The sequence below is a fragment of the Labeo rohita genome, chromosome 2 (genome assembly GCF_022985175.1).
Source record: "Labeo rohita strain BAU-BD-2019 chromosome 2, IGBB_LRoh.1.0, whole genome shotgun sequence".
NCBI classification, from domain to species: domain Eukaryota; kingdom Metazoa; phylum Chordata; class Actinopteri; order Cypriniformes; family Cyprinidae; genus Labeo; species Labeo rohita.
Window position 1 is genome coordinate 17,279,369 of NC_066870.1, and position 16,637 is coordinate 17,296,005.

The 16,637-nt window shown below is 37.6% G+C and overlaps 1 protein-coding gene across 1 annotated transcript; it reads right to left on the bottom strand.

Annotated features, from left to right (window-relative positions):
• Window positions 1-296: 296 nt before the first annotated feature.
• hltf (helicase-like transcription factor) lies at window positions 297-14,620 on the bottom strand. Its single transcript, XM_051127598.1, has 26 exons — window positions 14,511-14,620; window positions 14,387-14,431; window positions 14,052-14,186; window positions 13,796-13,950; window positions 12,287-12,453; window positions 12,053-12,186; window positions 11,889-11,971; window positions 11,455-11,526; window positions 11,169-11,360; window positions 11,011-11,085; window positions 10,819-10,867; window positions 9,410-9,514; window positions 9,018-9,065; window positions 8,812-8,907; window positions 8,637-8,728; window positions 8,374-8,517; window positions 6,678-6,816; window positions 6,394-6,529; window positions 6,146-6,325; window positions 5,962-6,074; window positions 5,671-5,852; window positions 5,469-5,588; window positions 3,370-3,482; window positions 3,086-3,266; window positions 2,875-2,955; window positions 297-847 (listed from the first exon to the last, which is right to left on the bottom strand). Exons 3-26 carry the CDS (start codon window positions 14,137-14,139, stop codon window positions 701-703), a joined length of 2,892 nt encoding a protein of 963 aa, XP_050983555.1. The 5' UTR covers window positions 14,140-14,186; window positions 14,387-14,431; window positions 14,511-14,620; the 3' UTR covers window positions 297-700.
• Window positions 14,621-16,637: the final 2,017 nt, after the last annotated feature.

The window sequence follows — 16,637 nt, forward strand, 5'->3', positions numbered from 1 at the left end:
TAAATGTTATGGTGTTCTACAGTTTATTTGCCTTTTGTGTGTTTGTGAAGATCAGAAACGTTTGAAAAAAAATTAATAAATAGTGAAACATACAGCAAACAAAACAATACCAAACCTTGTAAATGTCAAACTTACTGTACACCACTCCACGTTCAATATTAATCATCTAATGACCGCCTTTGCAATGATATTGTGTTTACAAGACACACAGTGTGCTGCCAACTCGCTTCCATTGTTAATACAGGCTCTGATACACATCAGCAACTCTTATTGTGTGAACCAAGGTCACTCCACTCTTGCCCACTCGGCAGTCACTCCCTGTACCAGGGATAAGGCACAAGGGTTTTGCTACACCTGGTTACAACTTGTGCTAGTAATACTGTTAATGCTGTAGCTGTTGATAACTAGTTTGTAACCTCTGTATCTCTGCCCCCACCTGCAACATCTGAAATAAAGAACTAGTAAGAGTCCTAATTTACAGTTGTTGGAACCATTTTAATCCTCGACGAACAGATTGCATGGTGTTTATTGTAATGAAAATGACTAGAACCATTTGAGCTCAAACAGATATTGTGTAGATAATGTGAGAGAAAAAAAAAGCCTTACTGAACAATTAGCAATAAAGTAAAAAAAGTGCTGTCATTAATTAAGTGAATGGTCTGAAACGAATGGACGACAGTAAAGCTAGGTCAAAAAAAATCTAAATCTCCATGAGGGCTCGGATCTCGTCTATCCGAGACTGTTTTCGGTCCTGTGACTTTTTCACGCCGAAAGCCTTGTCCACAAGCTCCTGTTTCTTCTTCTGAATCTTCACCATGTTCTCCTCCACAGAGTCTTTCACAATAAACTAAACGCAACCACAGAGAAAAAAAAAAAAAAAAAAAAAAAAAGAGTGATCAGTTGCAAACTTCCTGTCTTGAAAGGGCAACCACTATAATTGAACAATACATAATTTGATGCTGCCAGTCTAAAAAATCTTAATGTGCCAAAGTAAACATTAAGACACATTGTGTTCTCACAAAGTAGAAAATGCATTGCAGAACAAAGAGGAAACCCACCAACAGACAAGACAGGGCAGGCAGGTTACTTTAGGTATAAAACAAAGTCTCAGCTTTCAAATTTTGTCAAAAAAATACTTTTTGTAGCTCTTTAATATGGTGACTGATCGCTGTAACGCCCCATTTCAAGCAGCATGTGAACCGATCATCTCTTCCTCTTTACTAGTTATAGCATGACATAAACATGAATGAACGTCAGAACGTAACTTGTTTTAATCGCTGAAAGATGTTAATACATACAATTATTTTTTTTTCTTAAATTCAAGTCCACCAACGTTAATCTGCTCTCCTGACTGATTTGTTTGTTGGATGAAAATGGCAGATTTGCCGATTGGCCTCCCCAACTCCCCAACAGCTTGATTGATAGGCAATCTGATCAATCATAACACTGAATTTGCCATTTTGTCTGACGGAGAGAAGATTAACTTCGGTGGACTTAAAATTGAAAGATTGTGGGTATTGACATCTTTCCGCAGTTGAACAATAATACATTTTGATGTTTATTTTGTGCTTTAAGTAAATAAGAAAAGACGATCGGTTTATGTGTCGAAAGATCAAATAAGGCAATACAGTGATCTGTCACAACATATTAAAGAGCCACAAAAGAGTATTTGTTTGAATTTCTTAAAAAAAATATAGAGTGCATTTTTAAAGCTTGACACCTTGTTTCATACCAGAAGTAACCTGCTTTGTCTTGTCTGTTGGGCGTGTTGTCAGTTTACTCTGTTTCGTGACTGTGTGAGAACATGATGTGTAGTGTGAGACTGTTTATCAGCCATAGCAAAAGTAACTAAGGAGGGCGGGGTTTTGTGATGGGTCAGTTGAGGTGAATTATTTTTTTTTTTAAATATAAGAAAACACACACAAACTACCATGGGAATGCATTTATCTAATAAATCATGTGATTGGATAACTGGATGAAGCAGCTGACTGATCTGCAACAACATTCAGGTACATTATTATTACTTTGCTCTAGTTTCCCAGGAAGTTTTGATTTTGTTTTCTTAAATACACAGGATGGAAACAGTGCTTTATTCAGTTTGAGTGTACTGTATTTGATTGTAGTATTATTGACAGTTTCCTCTTTAGCACTTCCAGTTGGCAAGTGTTTGGGATTTCTGAAACCTTGTAATTTTGGCAGCAGTGCTCTGATCATTCCTTATTCTCTAAGATAAGGCCATGATGCCAAGGTAGTTTGAACTCACAATTTTGGATAGAAATATAGCTACTGTCACATTAAACTTTAATTAATTTCACTCAATTACTGGTTTAATGACAGTTATCCTGTGGGCGATACTTTTGGTTCATTAGCCGCTATAGGGAAATGATGAGAATAACAATGTGCAGTAAACAGTAAAACTGTTTGCACTACAAACCAGTGTGCTCATATTTAAGAGAATACATTAAAATAACATTGTGAGGCACACCAATCTGCAATATCAATTAGCAAAACAAGCTAAAAATGAGTTTTTGTACAGCTAACTGGAAGCTGGAAACATAAAAATTACAAATGGCCGTGACCACTCTTATGGGGAACAATAATGTGGATATAACTAAAAAAAAAAAAATCCTTAAATGGATAGTTGACCCCAAAATAAAAATCACTTTGGAACAAAAGATATTTTGAGAAATGTCTCTTGACAATAGAAGTCAATTGTTTGGTCATGAGTTAATAAGGAAGCCATTAATATCATCTGTGACATTTGTCGGCACTGTTTTACCACTGAGAAAAATGTCAGACGCGTAATAATAGCCATTGGGATCAGCCGCTAACATTCCTCTGAGCGCCTGCCATGGCATAAATCATAGACTGTACCTTAGTGATCACCACATCTCTGGTCTGGCCAAGTCTATGACACCTGTCAACACACTGATCCTCTGCTGCAGGATTCCAAGCCTGAACAAACATTAGAAAACAAACAAACAAATGAGCTCTTTTTCCCTATTATAGATGTAAGCACACTCAATCAAACAATAACATTATCACCACCTAGTGGCGGACCCTAGCCTGGGAGAATTTAACTCACCGGATCCATCAAGTAAACACGGGAAGCAGCGGTCAGATTAAGCCCAACCCCTCCAGCTTTGAGCGACAGTAACATGATGGTGGGACTTCCTGGAGAAGAGTCTTGAAAATCCTGAATGGCCTTTGATCTGGCCTTCTGAGCCATAGAGCCATCAAGTCGTGTGAAAGAGAATCCATATTCCCTACAGACAGCAGCACTATCAGCACAGTGAAACCACTAGTGGCTATTTCTTTGGGTATGTGGTACAGTCTGTAGTTTATAGTAACCTCAGGAACAAAAACTACCTCAAGGGAACCTCAATCAGATCCATAAACCTGGTAAATTGAGAAACCACAAGGCTCTTCACAGTGGGGTCTTCATTGCGGAGCTTCAGCAGGTTGCTCATCAAAGCATCCACCTGCAAAAAAAAACCAATATTGAAATATATCGATATGGCTAGGAACTATACTCTCATTTTGGCGTAATAATCAAGGAACTTTGCTGCCGTACCATGGGTGCAGCAGGTGCAATGATATTACGCAGCCGTCAACTCTGCCGTCTGCAGCTCTGCATCTACACAAACTTAGTGCCGGTCACTTTCAGGCGCTGTATAATATTACTGCGCCTGCTGCACCTGTGGTACAGCAGCAAAGTTCCTTGATTATTATGTCAGAATGAGAGTATAGTTCCTAGCCATATCAGCCGAGAAAATCACAACTTTTTATATTCTGTCAGTCTTAGTACACGATGTAACTACAGAAGAGTCAAGTTTTAAATAGGAAAAATATCGTCATTGTATATGATCATTTTTGAGCGAGATGCTATCGGTCTAATTAGATTCAATGATCTATGCTAAGCTATGCTAAAAGTGCAACCGCCAGACCCAGAGATCGGCTGAATGGATTCGGAAACGGTAAAACTCAACTGTTTAACTCTAGGGGAATTGGACAATGAGTCTATTTTCCAAAAAAGTGGAGTGTTCCTTTAAGGCATTTAAGCACATATGAAAAAATATATTTTTTAGCAAGCCTGTAACCACCTAACCATTTTTGGCAAATCCAGGTAATTTACCATAGAAATCTTATGTTTTTTTTTTTTGAACATTTATGACTGTAATAGCGCCAGCTGTGGTGGTCCAATCCACTTAAACCTTTGCATGCTTATTTAGAATTACCTGTCGCATGTGCTCGGCAGGTTTTGTGGAGTTTTGAGTTTTCCTCTTGGCTTTATAGGACTTTGGGTAAATTTGAACAGGCCCCTTTTCTAAATGACCATGTTATAGCTTCCCAAAGGGTAAATTTCAACATTTTTCTTGACAATTATTGGCCTAGAGAGTCCAGAGAATTGTACTGCAGCAGTTTTTTTCCAGATTGAGTGAAAAACCTAGGACTAGTTTGCAAAAGTAGGTATCTTCTCAATCATTTAACAAATGATTTGATTGACAGCAGTGGTTCTAGAGGCAAAGCTGTCCAGAATGAGGAGTTCTATCGTATGAAATGAATACTGTGTGATGTACAATCATTTACACCCCTGGAAAAATGTGATATTATCCTCCAGTGGCCGATTTCTTTGAAATGTCCCTCAGACCTTTGGGGCCATGAGTTAAACAGGCCCACCAAGTTTTGTCCCGATCAGCTTCTGCTAAACTTGTCTAACAGGTGCTCAAACTTTGTTCGCCAATGGCGGCCATGTTTTTGGAGATACGCAAATGTCTTTATAGACATTTGTGGCACTTCAGACCAGAACCGTGCACACAGATTTTCATGTTGATTTTTAAAATTATTTTTTAATTATTTGTTTCCCTCTTATAGCACCACCAAGTGGCCAAGCTCCGTGATTTTTTTTTTTCCTGTGACCTCAGATTGTGCTCTTACATAAGTGTTCAGAGTTTTTTGGCTGAGATATCTCATTCCGTTCAAGACTTATAGGTATTTCACTAAAAGTAGCCCTGTCCCTTTCGAACGTTTTGCGACAGGGAGTTAAAAGTTCAACTTTTTTTTTTTGATGATTACTGATTAATCAAATTATTGGTTCTGATTGGGTGAAAAACCTAGGACTAATTCGCTAAAGTAAGTTTTTTTTTTTTTTTTTTTTTTTTTTTTTTTTTTGCAACTGAGGGTTTAGGAGTTACGAGCAATTTCGTACTTTTGATTGCTGTAGAGCAACCCGCCAGGCTGATCGGGGCAAGCCTTGGTCACATGGTAGGCGGTGTGAGTACTACCACTCCTCCAAGTTTCAAGTCTCTACGACGGTTTGGTCTGCAAGATCAATTTTACATGGAGATCGCTGATCTATGACCATTCCAACAATTTTAATAGCTTTGTGCTTGAACCCGTAAATATGGCTACTCAGTATAACCAAAACTGAAAAACAAGCATAATATATCTGTGAATGTTAAAGTTACTTTGGAACTTGATCGCCAGTTCTCCCCAGTGGCTGGTCCAGCCTCTTTTTCTTCTCCAGGATACTCCACCAGCTCTTTGGTCTTGATCTCAGCACGACACAGAGGACATCTGGCCTGCTCCTGTGAGACAGAAACAAACAATATCCAGAAAGCCAATACAGGAGTCTTCAGGATACCTCTGAGATACTGAAATAATGCTGACCTTCTCTGATCGGATGACCTCACAGATGCAGGGCCTGCAGTACACATGAGCACAGTAGGTGATGACAGGCTGACGTAGGGAGTCTAGACAGATGGCACACTCCTCATCCGAGCCAGAATTCAGCACCAGTGTGATCTTATTGATGAGACGCTCCCGAAGCTCACTAGGGGTCCCAGGAACATCTAACACACAGTCAAAACATTTGTTCCCCCATTGACACACAACACAATGATTTCATGTAATAGCAATTACACTAATTTAATCAGTGACTCTTTAAACTCTAATTTATACCTCCCCCTGTGTGTTTGCCCACAAGACTGGGGTGACAGCAGTACTGCCGCAGACGAACCAGGATGGCCAGGACATCAGCATAGTTTGTCATGAAGGTTCCCTCTTCGAAATACCTGAAAAGACAAATTGTCTGTATTTTCTGTCCTTTATGTATACTGATGCAAGTAAGGAAAAGCGTGCTCACCTGCCGATGATCTTCCTGCCTTCTTTCTTAACCTGTTCGTACTCCTCCCTCTCCTCATCAGAGAGAGTCACGTGCTGCATAAACACTCTCCGTTCAGGTAACTGCACCAGTGTCCTCCCAGCCACTTTACTGTTTTTAGTGCGCCTCAATGTGATTCCCTTTACTAGTGCTTGCAAGTTCCTGAACATACAGTACATGGTTGAAAAATTCAAAGGATGTGATTTGGGACGCAGTTATTGTTAACATACTTAAGTCCAACTCTGTCGCCCATGGTCACAGGTCTCTGAATGATTCTGTTCCACCACTCCTTCACATCGAAAGGTTTCAGCTTTAAGAAGGACAGAAGCATGTAGAGATCCTTGAGGGAGTTCTGAATGGGGGTTCCTGAAGGTATAAAATGACCATGTTGGCATCTAGATCTACAATTAATAATCTGTCCTTTTAGTACTATTTAAAGGCAAACATCATTGAAATAAAAACCAGGATTTGAGATTTTAACAGAGTAATTAGGTAGCTTCCCAAGTAAACTTACCAGAAAGGATCCACCTGCGCTCTGACTGCAGATCCAATATAGCTTTGCTCTGAAGAGCGTTAGGGTTTCTGATGACGTGACCCTCGTCCAGCACCACCCTCAGCCACTTCACTTTGTGCAGAGGACTGTTGGATTTGTTCTGCAGGGGGTTCAAGTTAGTTTATTTTACCATCTATCCAAAGCTTTTACAAATTGTATATTTACACTAAGAGCAAACAACCCGTCTCGTCAGGCAGAAGTTATTTACATGAACTCTGCCAACCATTGTCTGGCTTTACAAAAAAATGACAGAACAAATGAAGTCAGTAATTGAGACAGTGTTGTGAAGAATGGATTTGGCCTTTAAAGGGATAGTTCACCCAAAAATGAACATTCTGTCATTAATTATTCACCCTCATGTCATTCTAAACCCATAAGACCTTTGTTCGTCTTCAGAACACAAATTTTAGATTTCTAACCCTGTGTAGACAGTAATCTAATTACCACGTTCAAGGGCCAGAAATCCTCTTTCATTTCCCATTGCATATCTGCTTGGAGAGGTGTTTATTTTTAAATCATAATGAAGAAAATAATCAAAAAGTGAAAATAATGGATATTTTAATAAAGGGAGAAAGGTGTTTAACAGGTATCTTAAAGGCTGAATGTGGTGTCATTGTGTTGACAGGATGGCTTTCACATCAACTGTGACGCACGTAGCTCATATTTTTACTGTGCTCAAAAACGTTACTCTCGTCCTGGATGTTTGAGGACATTTTTGCCAGTCAGAAGGTCAAACATGGTTAGGTGTAGGATTTTTCCCTAGGTTTTAGGGATAGGGACAAAGTAAGGTCCCAATAAGACAGCATCAATTTATAGTTTTATTAAATATACATTGAATATGGTATTATTACTTACTATTTTATAACGTACTGCAACACACAGTATCTTCCTCTCTTTGCATTAAAATTTAAATATAAATAGCATCTAGCTCTATATGCACAGTGCAAATTAGGCAAATTTCCAGTAAATTTCAGAAAAATTTCAGAAATTTTGGAAACTTTCCAGGATTTTTTGGAATCTTCCATTGATTTTTGAAAAAGTTTCCCAAAATTTACAGTACATTTTCAAACAGCATCTAATTTGATGCACTGTATGATATTTTATATAATTTTCGGTCATTTATCACATGGCTTCACTAAACACTTTGACAATAAAGACGATAGGGCTATGGTGATAAATCGATGCATCGTGATTTGTGGATTAATTCTGCGATTTTTCGAATGCATCGCGATTCTTTCTGGAATCAGTTTTTTTTTTTAACAGCAGATGGCGATCTAGTCTAGTTTTTAACCACACACTCAAGCGCTCATGAAGATGTCAAGTAAGTGGTTAAATGTACTCGCACTTTGACTTTTATGACACTCGATTAATGTAAACAAAGCCCACTGTGAAACCCTAGTAATTTGCTTCAACCTTTTCAAACTTTATAAATTATTATTTCAGGTTCAAGTGTGTGTAAGGAATTGTACACAAGCAAAATATGGCTGTTTCTAAAGCATGCAGTGCCATAAGTTCTAAATCAATGCGAGAAATAATCGCGATGCATTCGGAAAATCTCAGAATACAGAATCATTTCTTGATTCATGATGCATGGATTTATTTTCCCAGCCCCAAATGACATTCTGTAGCAGCAAAAACACTTTTTAAATGCACTCACCCCAAAATCTGATGACAGCACATTGTATGTTGTGAGCACCACATTTTGCTCAGACAGGAGTTTGACAGATCGGTTGCGCTCTGCACCGTAGTACAGGTACACCTTTAATGTGACATCAGCACGGATATGCTGCTCAAACTGGTCCTGGATGGTTAGGAAGTATAAATGAGAGTATGTGTGTATTAATGACACATGAGCTTTTTTTTTTTTATTCAATGAATTGTTTTAAGAAACTGTTTTTTAAGCAGGTTTTAAACACTCACCAGCCAGTTGCTAAGGACAGACAGAGGACATACAATCAAAGTGGCTTTGGCCCCTGAGCTCACACTGCCTCCAGATGGGACCTTACCAATGCCTACAACCCACACAGATTAATTCCTGTAAAACTTTCTCATACCGTAATGAACAAACTGAAGAAACAGTCAAAGTTACACCCACCAGACCCCTTCTTTGCACTCTTTTTTGCAGGCCCAACATGTGAGGAACTGCACTCCAGAGCGGCAGCAAAGTCCACATCATCCAGCAGAACCACTCCTGGGAATGAAAGAACAAGAATGTTAGCTCTGACTGAAAGTATATCTAACACTAAGGAAAGTCTGCATTTTGGTTTACCTGAGAAATAAAAAGACAGGAAGTAAGGGTACCTTTCTTGGTGTTGGCAGGCTTTTTAGCAGATTGTTCTGTGCTTTTTGCTGTAAGAAACAAACAAGCATGATAAAAACATAAAAAAGGATGACATCGGTATCATTTGCATTAATGCATATGGTATTTTTTATGCAAAGCGACTTACACTGCTGCTCAAAAGCTTAGGATTTCTGAAGAATCATGTGACACTGAAGAATGGATTAATGGCTGCTGAAAATTCAGCTTTGCCATCAGAAGAATGAATTACATCTTAAAATATATTACAATACTACAGCTAAAATAAATACTTTTTGAGCATAAGAGACTTCTTTTGAAAATATTTTAAAAATCTTACCAACCCCAAACTTTCAAACAATAGTGTACATTACACAAAGACTCAAAAGAAGCCAACCTTTCTTCTGAGGAACATCTTCCTCAATGGTGTCAGCACTAATGCCATCAGCGTGTTGTCTTTTCAGTTGGGATGAACTCACTGCTTCATGAGATTCTTCATGGTCTACATACATAAAAATACAGTTGAGAATCTTCAAAAAAAAAAAAGGTTAATTATTTAACCACAACAAGAGGGATCATACAAAATGCATGTTATTTTTTTTTCTGTAGTACTGACCTGAATAAGATATTTTACATAAAAGACATTTACATATAGTCCAAAGGAAATAATATATGAGAAAATAATATGAGAAAATAATATAAAATATTATATATTTCATATTTTATATATATTATAAAAATGACCCTGTTCAAAAGTTTACTGATGATTCTTAATACTGTTATTATCTGAATGCTTCACAGCTGTGTTTTTTGTTTAGTGATAGTTGTTCATGAGTTCCTTGTTTGTCCTGAACAGTTCAGAAAAATCCTCAACAAATTATTTGGTTTTTCAGCATTTTTGTGTATCTGGACCCTTTCCAACAATGACTGTATGATTTTGAGATCCATCTTTTCACACTGAGGACAACTGAGGGACTCATATGCAACTATTACAGAAGGTTCAAACGCTCACTGATGATCCCGAAGGAAAACTGATGTATTAAGGGCCAGGGGTGTAAAATTTGAAGAGAATAAAGATGTGTAAATTTTTCTAAATCTCTCTTTCCATTTAGTACTGCCCTTCAGAAGTTACAAAAGATACTTACATGTTCCTCAGAAGACAAAATAAATTAAATTTACCCGGACCGTCACATTAAAAAAAAAGTAATATGACTTAATGTCATTTTTCCTTCTGGAGCATCAGTGAGTGTTTGAACCTTCTGTAATAGTTGTGTATGAGTCCCTCAGTTGTCCTCAGTGTGAAAAGATGGATCTCAAAATCATACAGTCATTGCTGGAAAGGGTTCAAATACTCAAAAATGCTAAAACAAAGAATTTGTGGACCTGAAAGATTTTTCTTAAAAACAGCAGGTGGTTTAACTGTTCAGGACATCATTAAAAACCATCACTAAACCAAAAAAAAAAAAAAAAAAAAAAAAAAAGAAAAAAACCACACAGCTGTGGATCATTCAGGTAACAACACAGTATTAGGAACTTTTAAACAGTATAATTTTTATAAATTCAACTATTATTTTCTCTTTTGGACTATAAGTAAATGTATTTTATGTGAAATATCTTATTCAGGTCAGTACTAAATAAAAAATAACATGCATTTTGTATGATCCCTCTGATTTTGGTAAAATTAACATTTTGCAGATTCCGCAAGGTGTATGTAAACTTTTGACCTCAACTGTATAATGATTGTATATGTTAGTATTCTTAACTTCAGAATCGATTTCAGTTTTATAGATTTACAACATTTTTCACCTTTTGAGGTTGATTTCTTTCTGCAAGTTGAAGACATGGATGATTGTTCCTGAAAAGTAATTTTTTAATATAATAATAATTAAAATCTGGCTACAGGACCTAAGGTCCTAGTAATTAGTTAAATTCATTATTTCAACAAAACTGGATTTCTAAACAAGCTTTATCGGTTTAAGAAATAGTTCAGGATCTTACACATTGTTCCAGTGGTAGAGGTTTCCCATTGTGGAAATTAGAGACTATCAAGGCAATGGTGGTGAGGGTTTTGCCCTGAAACACAGTATAAATCTTCTGAGCACTAGTAGAGCATCCTGAGCACTAAAAGAACAACATCAAATCTAAATTCATCTCACCAGCCCCATGTCATCAGCCAAAATCCCACCAAGCACTTTCTCTGGCCTTTCCTTAACAGCAAAGTTGGTGAGGACGTTAAAGTAGAAGCCACTCTTCTCCTCCCAGAACGGGGGCAGATCATTGCTGTTCTCACGAGAGGTCATCCACGAGAGCGCCTGCTTTTGATGTGGGAGCAGGGAAGTGCACACCGCCTGTACGGACAGACAATAACAGAGACATCTGTAAGAGACTGATGGATGGGATTGACAGTAAAAAAACAGCTGTGTGCTCTTTTTGTGCTCTGACCTTTGCAGGCTCCATTTCTCTGGTTTTATCCTCCATTAAATCATCAAATAGCTTGTCAAAGGCGTTTTTCAGCTGATACGATGGAACAAAAATAAGGTTTTATTTAACCAACTCATTAAAATTATGCAAAAAGCATCAAAAACATATAGATCGGTGCTTCTCAACCGGTGCACTGCAGCTCTGTTTGGTCATAAACGGCAAGGAAAAAATTCTAAATGCCACTATATTATCACGCATGATATGCATAGTTAAGAAGCAGAAAAAACAAGCCTCCCATATTATTTGCTGTTGACGTCAACAGCTGTTAACAGCTGCCAGTGCAGAAAAAAACCTAAGAACCACTGATTTAGATTTTACCATACAAAGGCATACCAGACAAAGAACAATAATTGATCTTGACATCTTATAACTAACATCTGTCACATGAAATTTACCTCTTCCACAGTCAAAGGAATGGCAGATATTTTTGAAGACAAACCAAGCAGATTTCTACCCAAGGATGTTTGTGTAGTGCCTCCTAAGATAATAAAATATCAATCATATAAGCATTATGTGTTCACCAAAGAACATTAAGTAGCAAATAAACAAACGAGTGTACCTTTGATCTCAGTGCCAAGTCTGAAACCATGGCGTCTCATTTGATTATGCACAGCTTCTCGGTTCTCCTCTTTGCCCCAGAATGTGAGGTTTACAGGCATTGAAAATTTATTCGTCTCTCCATAGGGCACAACCCTATTAGTGAGATCAAACACAAAAGTAATCTGTTGCAATCAGTTTGCAATAAAAACAACTTACCCAACAAATTACAAATCTGTAGAAAAAACTACTGTACCCTTCCACCCTGGCCAAACTGTTGTCCATAATGTAAGCCATTGGGGCTGCCAGCTCTTTCTTGATGTGTCCCACCTGACTTCCATACACATTGGCAACCATCACTGCATTTCGGTCATAGGGGTTCTGCGGCTGCCTCACCAAGGCCACCATCTCTCCTCTATTGACCTACAGCACATCACAATCAAGCAAAAATATTGTTATTAAAAGAGATCCATGTTTTACTTCAACCGCTAGAGGGCAATATACACTTTGTGGTGGGACAGGTGCCCAGATCACCTGTTACTCGCAGGTGATACGTGCGTCAGAGCAATTAAGCAGGCACAGATGGCGGGAAAAATAGTAAATGGCGCATGTTGTACTGCAATACATAATAGTGCATTCTTGTATGTTGTGTCCACAAGAATAGTAAAACCTGAAATTTCTGCATTGTGTGGACAACCATGTGAAAAAAAAACAGTGAAAATACTAAATGATGTTAAGTTAAAAGTGTAACAATGTAAACATGTTTTCTGTAAGGGTTTGGTTTGGGTTAGAGGATACATAAAACTCTTTGGTCAGTATAAAAAAAAAACATTTTCCTGACTATTGCTGCTGAAAATTGTCAATTATTCTCATGTTTTGGGCTGTACTAATCAGTCCGACTGGGAAAAAACATTTGGAGTACTAAAGACTGCCAAAAGTTATAACAAATCAAGAAGAAGAGTGCAAAAAAAACTGTCTGAGGAACAAAAGGCTTCTGTGCTTGGCCAAACTGAGCCAGGATTTCCAGGGCAAGAATCTTGAAAACATTCATATTTGTGACCCTGGACCACAAAACCAGCCATAAGGGTCAATTTTTCAAAATTGAGATTTATACATCATCTGAAAGCTGAATAAATAAGCTTTTAGTTGATGTTTGGTTTGTTAGGATAAGACAACATTTGGCCGAGGTACAACTATTTGAATATATGGAATCTGAGGGTGCAAAAAAATCAAAATATTTAGAAAATCGCCTTTAAAGTTGTCTAAATTAAGTTCTTAGCAATGCATATTACTAATCAAAAATTAAGTTTTGATATATTTACAGTAGGAATTTTACTAAATATCTTCATGGAACATGATCTTTACTTAATATCCTAATGATTTTTGGCCTAAAAGAAAAATCAATCGTTTTAACCCAGACAATGTATTTTTGGCTATTGCTACAAATATACCCCAGCAGCTTAAGACTGGTTTTGTGGTCCAGGGTAACATTTGTTCTCATCATTTCCAGCCAGGTAGGTGAAATATTACGCTAATATTCTAAATCCTTCTCTATATGATTTAGCAGCTTCCACACATTTTTTTCCGTGGTTTAGACAGAATAAATGAGCAAAACAGCATATTCAGTAGTACATTAACCATGCAATCTATGCTGTTGTTTACATTTGAGTATCTCCAACATAGACGCACATCCGGGTAACTGACCAAATAGTGACGTAAGTGCAAACCCTCTATGAAAAGGCTTATGGAAACGTGTGATTCCTACCGTTCCAGTGTAGTAGCGCAGACCAACAACTGTGCCTTGAATTGATCCAATCTGTACATTATCCTCTGGCCGGTCCTGCCCTGAATCCTCTGTTAAATTGGCTATTTCTTGGGTTAAGGTCATTGTGTTGCCCACATCCAGGAAATCTATGAATTCTGGTGATGGATGACAGAATTATTATTAGGGGTGCCATTGACTAGGGACAATTAATAACCATATTCATTTCACAAGTGAATCTGACAGCTGTTGTTTTTACCGTATCGTGGCGGGGCGCTGGTCGAGGGGTGGTGTGGAGGAGCAGCAGTGCGGGGATTGATGTTTGTTGATTTGTGTGGTGACTGCATGGCTGCTATCAAACCACAAACACGATTCTTCACTGTGTCACTTCGTCCTAAACAGAAAACAAGAAAAAGCCGCGTCAAATGTATAACAAAGCAGACTCAAGACGTTTAATTACATAAAATGACACATAATTGTAACATAAATAGTAGTTAGTAAAATAGTAAAACGCTTAATTGAGCCACAATGAATCTGGTCATAACAAGCGAAGACGGATTAAAGCTAAACTGTTTAGCTGCAGGCCACACTCACCTCCCGAAACAAAGACTCCACGATAGAAGCGTGCTGCAAACTGACCTGAATTCAAATGTTACATGAGCGATTAATAGTGCAGTGTTTACACAGGTTTATCGCAGTTCATACGTCAAATACTGACCACAAGTTTCAGTGACGTCTGTCAGTGGCGCGAGTGTTTTGAAACAACACGCTTATTTGTTATTCTTCCGTTTCATGGCGGGTGGCGTCAACATTAAGGTGCATTATCACCACCTACTGTGTTGGAGTGCGGACTAGCATTTTACCCATTGTCACACACATTTTAAAATGATAATAAATAAAATAAAATTAACGAAAGTTACTTTAAAACGTTTTTTAAAAAACAGTTTTTGCCAAACAGAGGCAACAAGAAGTTAATTACTCACCCTCAGTCCATCCAAGATGTAGCCTAGATGAGTTTGTTTCTTCAGCAGAACAGATGTGGAAAAACTTAGCAAACCATAATTTGGTCACTATGTGTTTGTTGTAAACAAAACCATTGAGATGTTACTTCCAACCACTGCTTTCAGCTAAAATATGAATCCTCTTGGGCAAATTCAGTACTCAAGCCCAGTTCTAGCATTATGTTATTGAGGCCATGGGCAATGCGTTTTGGATTTTAACCTTTTCCAATAATGAGTGTATGATTTTGAGATTTGAACATTTGAACATTTGACATTTGAACCTTAGGGTTGGAACTAAACTCTGCAGGAAAGTCGATCTCCAGGAACAGGGTTGGGCACCCCTGTTCTAGAGCATTAGTGAGCATTTGAACCTTTTGTAAAACTTATATATGAGTCCCTCAGTTGTCCTCAGTGTGAAAAATATATACATATATATGTGTGAGTGTGATATAGATTTAGAGTATCTCCAAATGCATTTAATAAAAAGACAAACTGGCATGTATAATACTTTATTATTTATTTTTATTATTTATTATTAAAAGTTACACTTGGGCAAATTCAGTACTTAAGCCCAGTTTTAGCATTATGTTATTGAGGCCATGAGCAATGCGTTTTGGATTTTAACCTTTTCCAACAATGACTGTATGATTTTGAGATCCATTTTTTTACACTGAGGACAACTTCGGCACTCACATGCAACTATTACAGGAGGTTCAAACACTCACTGATGCTTCAGGAGGAAACTCAATGCATTAGGGGTGAAAACGTTTTGCATTTGAAGATCAGGGTAACTTATTTTGTCTTCTGGGAAACATCTGTAACTTCTGAAGGGCAGTACTTAATGAAAAAAATATGATATTTAGGCAAAATGAGAAAATTGTACTTTTGTTTTTATTAAAAGTTTACACCCCCTAATGCATCGTTCTTCCTTCTAGAGCATTAATGAGCATTTGAACCTTTTGTAAAACTTACATATGAGTCCCTCAGTTGTCCTCAGTGTGAAAAATATATACATATATATGTGTGAGTGTGATATAGATTTAGAGTATCTCCAAATGCATTTAATAAAAAGACAAACTGGCATGTATAATACTTTATTATTTATTTTATTATTTATTATTAAAAGTTACACTTGGGCAAATTCAGTACTTAAGCCCAGTTCTAGCATTATGTTATTGAGGCCATGGGCAATGCGTTTTGGATTTCAACCTTTTCCAACAATGACTGTATGATTTTGAGATCCATTTTTTCACATTGAGGACAACTTCGGCACTCATATGCAACTATTACAGGAGGTTCAAACACTCACTGATGCTTCAGGAGGAAACTCAATGCATTAGGGGTGAAAACGTTTTGAATTTGAAGATCAGGGTAACTTATTTTGTCTTCTGGGAAACATCTGTAACTTCTGAAGGGCAGTACTTAATGAAGGAAATATGATATTTAGGCAAAATGAGAAAATTGTACTTTTATTTTTATCAAAAGTTTACACCCCCTAATGCATCGTTCTTCCTTCTAGAGCAGGGGTGCTCAACCCTGGTCCTGGAGATCGACTTTCCTGCAGAGTTCAGCTCCAACCCTGACCAAATACACCTGAACCAGCTCATTAGGATCTCAAGGAGCGCTTGCTAATTACAGACAGGTGTGTTTGATTAGGGTTGGAACTAAACTCTGCAGGAAAGTCGATTTCCAGGAACAGGGTTGGGCACCCCTGTTCTAGAGCATTAGTGAGCATTTGAACCTTTTGTAAAACTTATATATGAGTCCCTCAGTTGTCCTCAGTGTGAAAAATATATACATATAAATGTGTGAGTGTGATATAGATTTAGAGTATCTCCAAATGC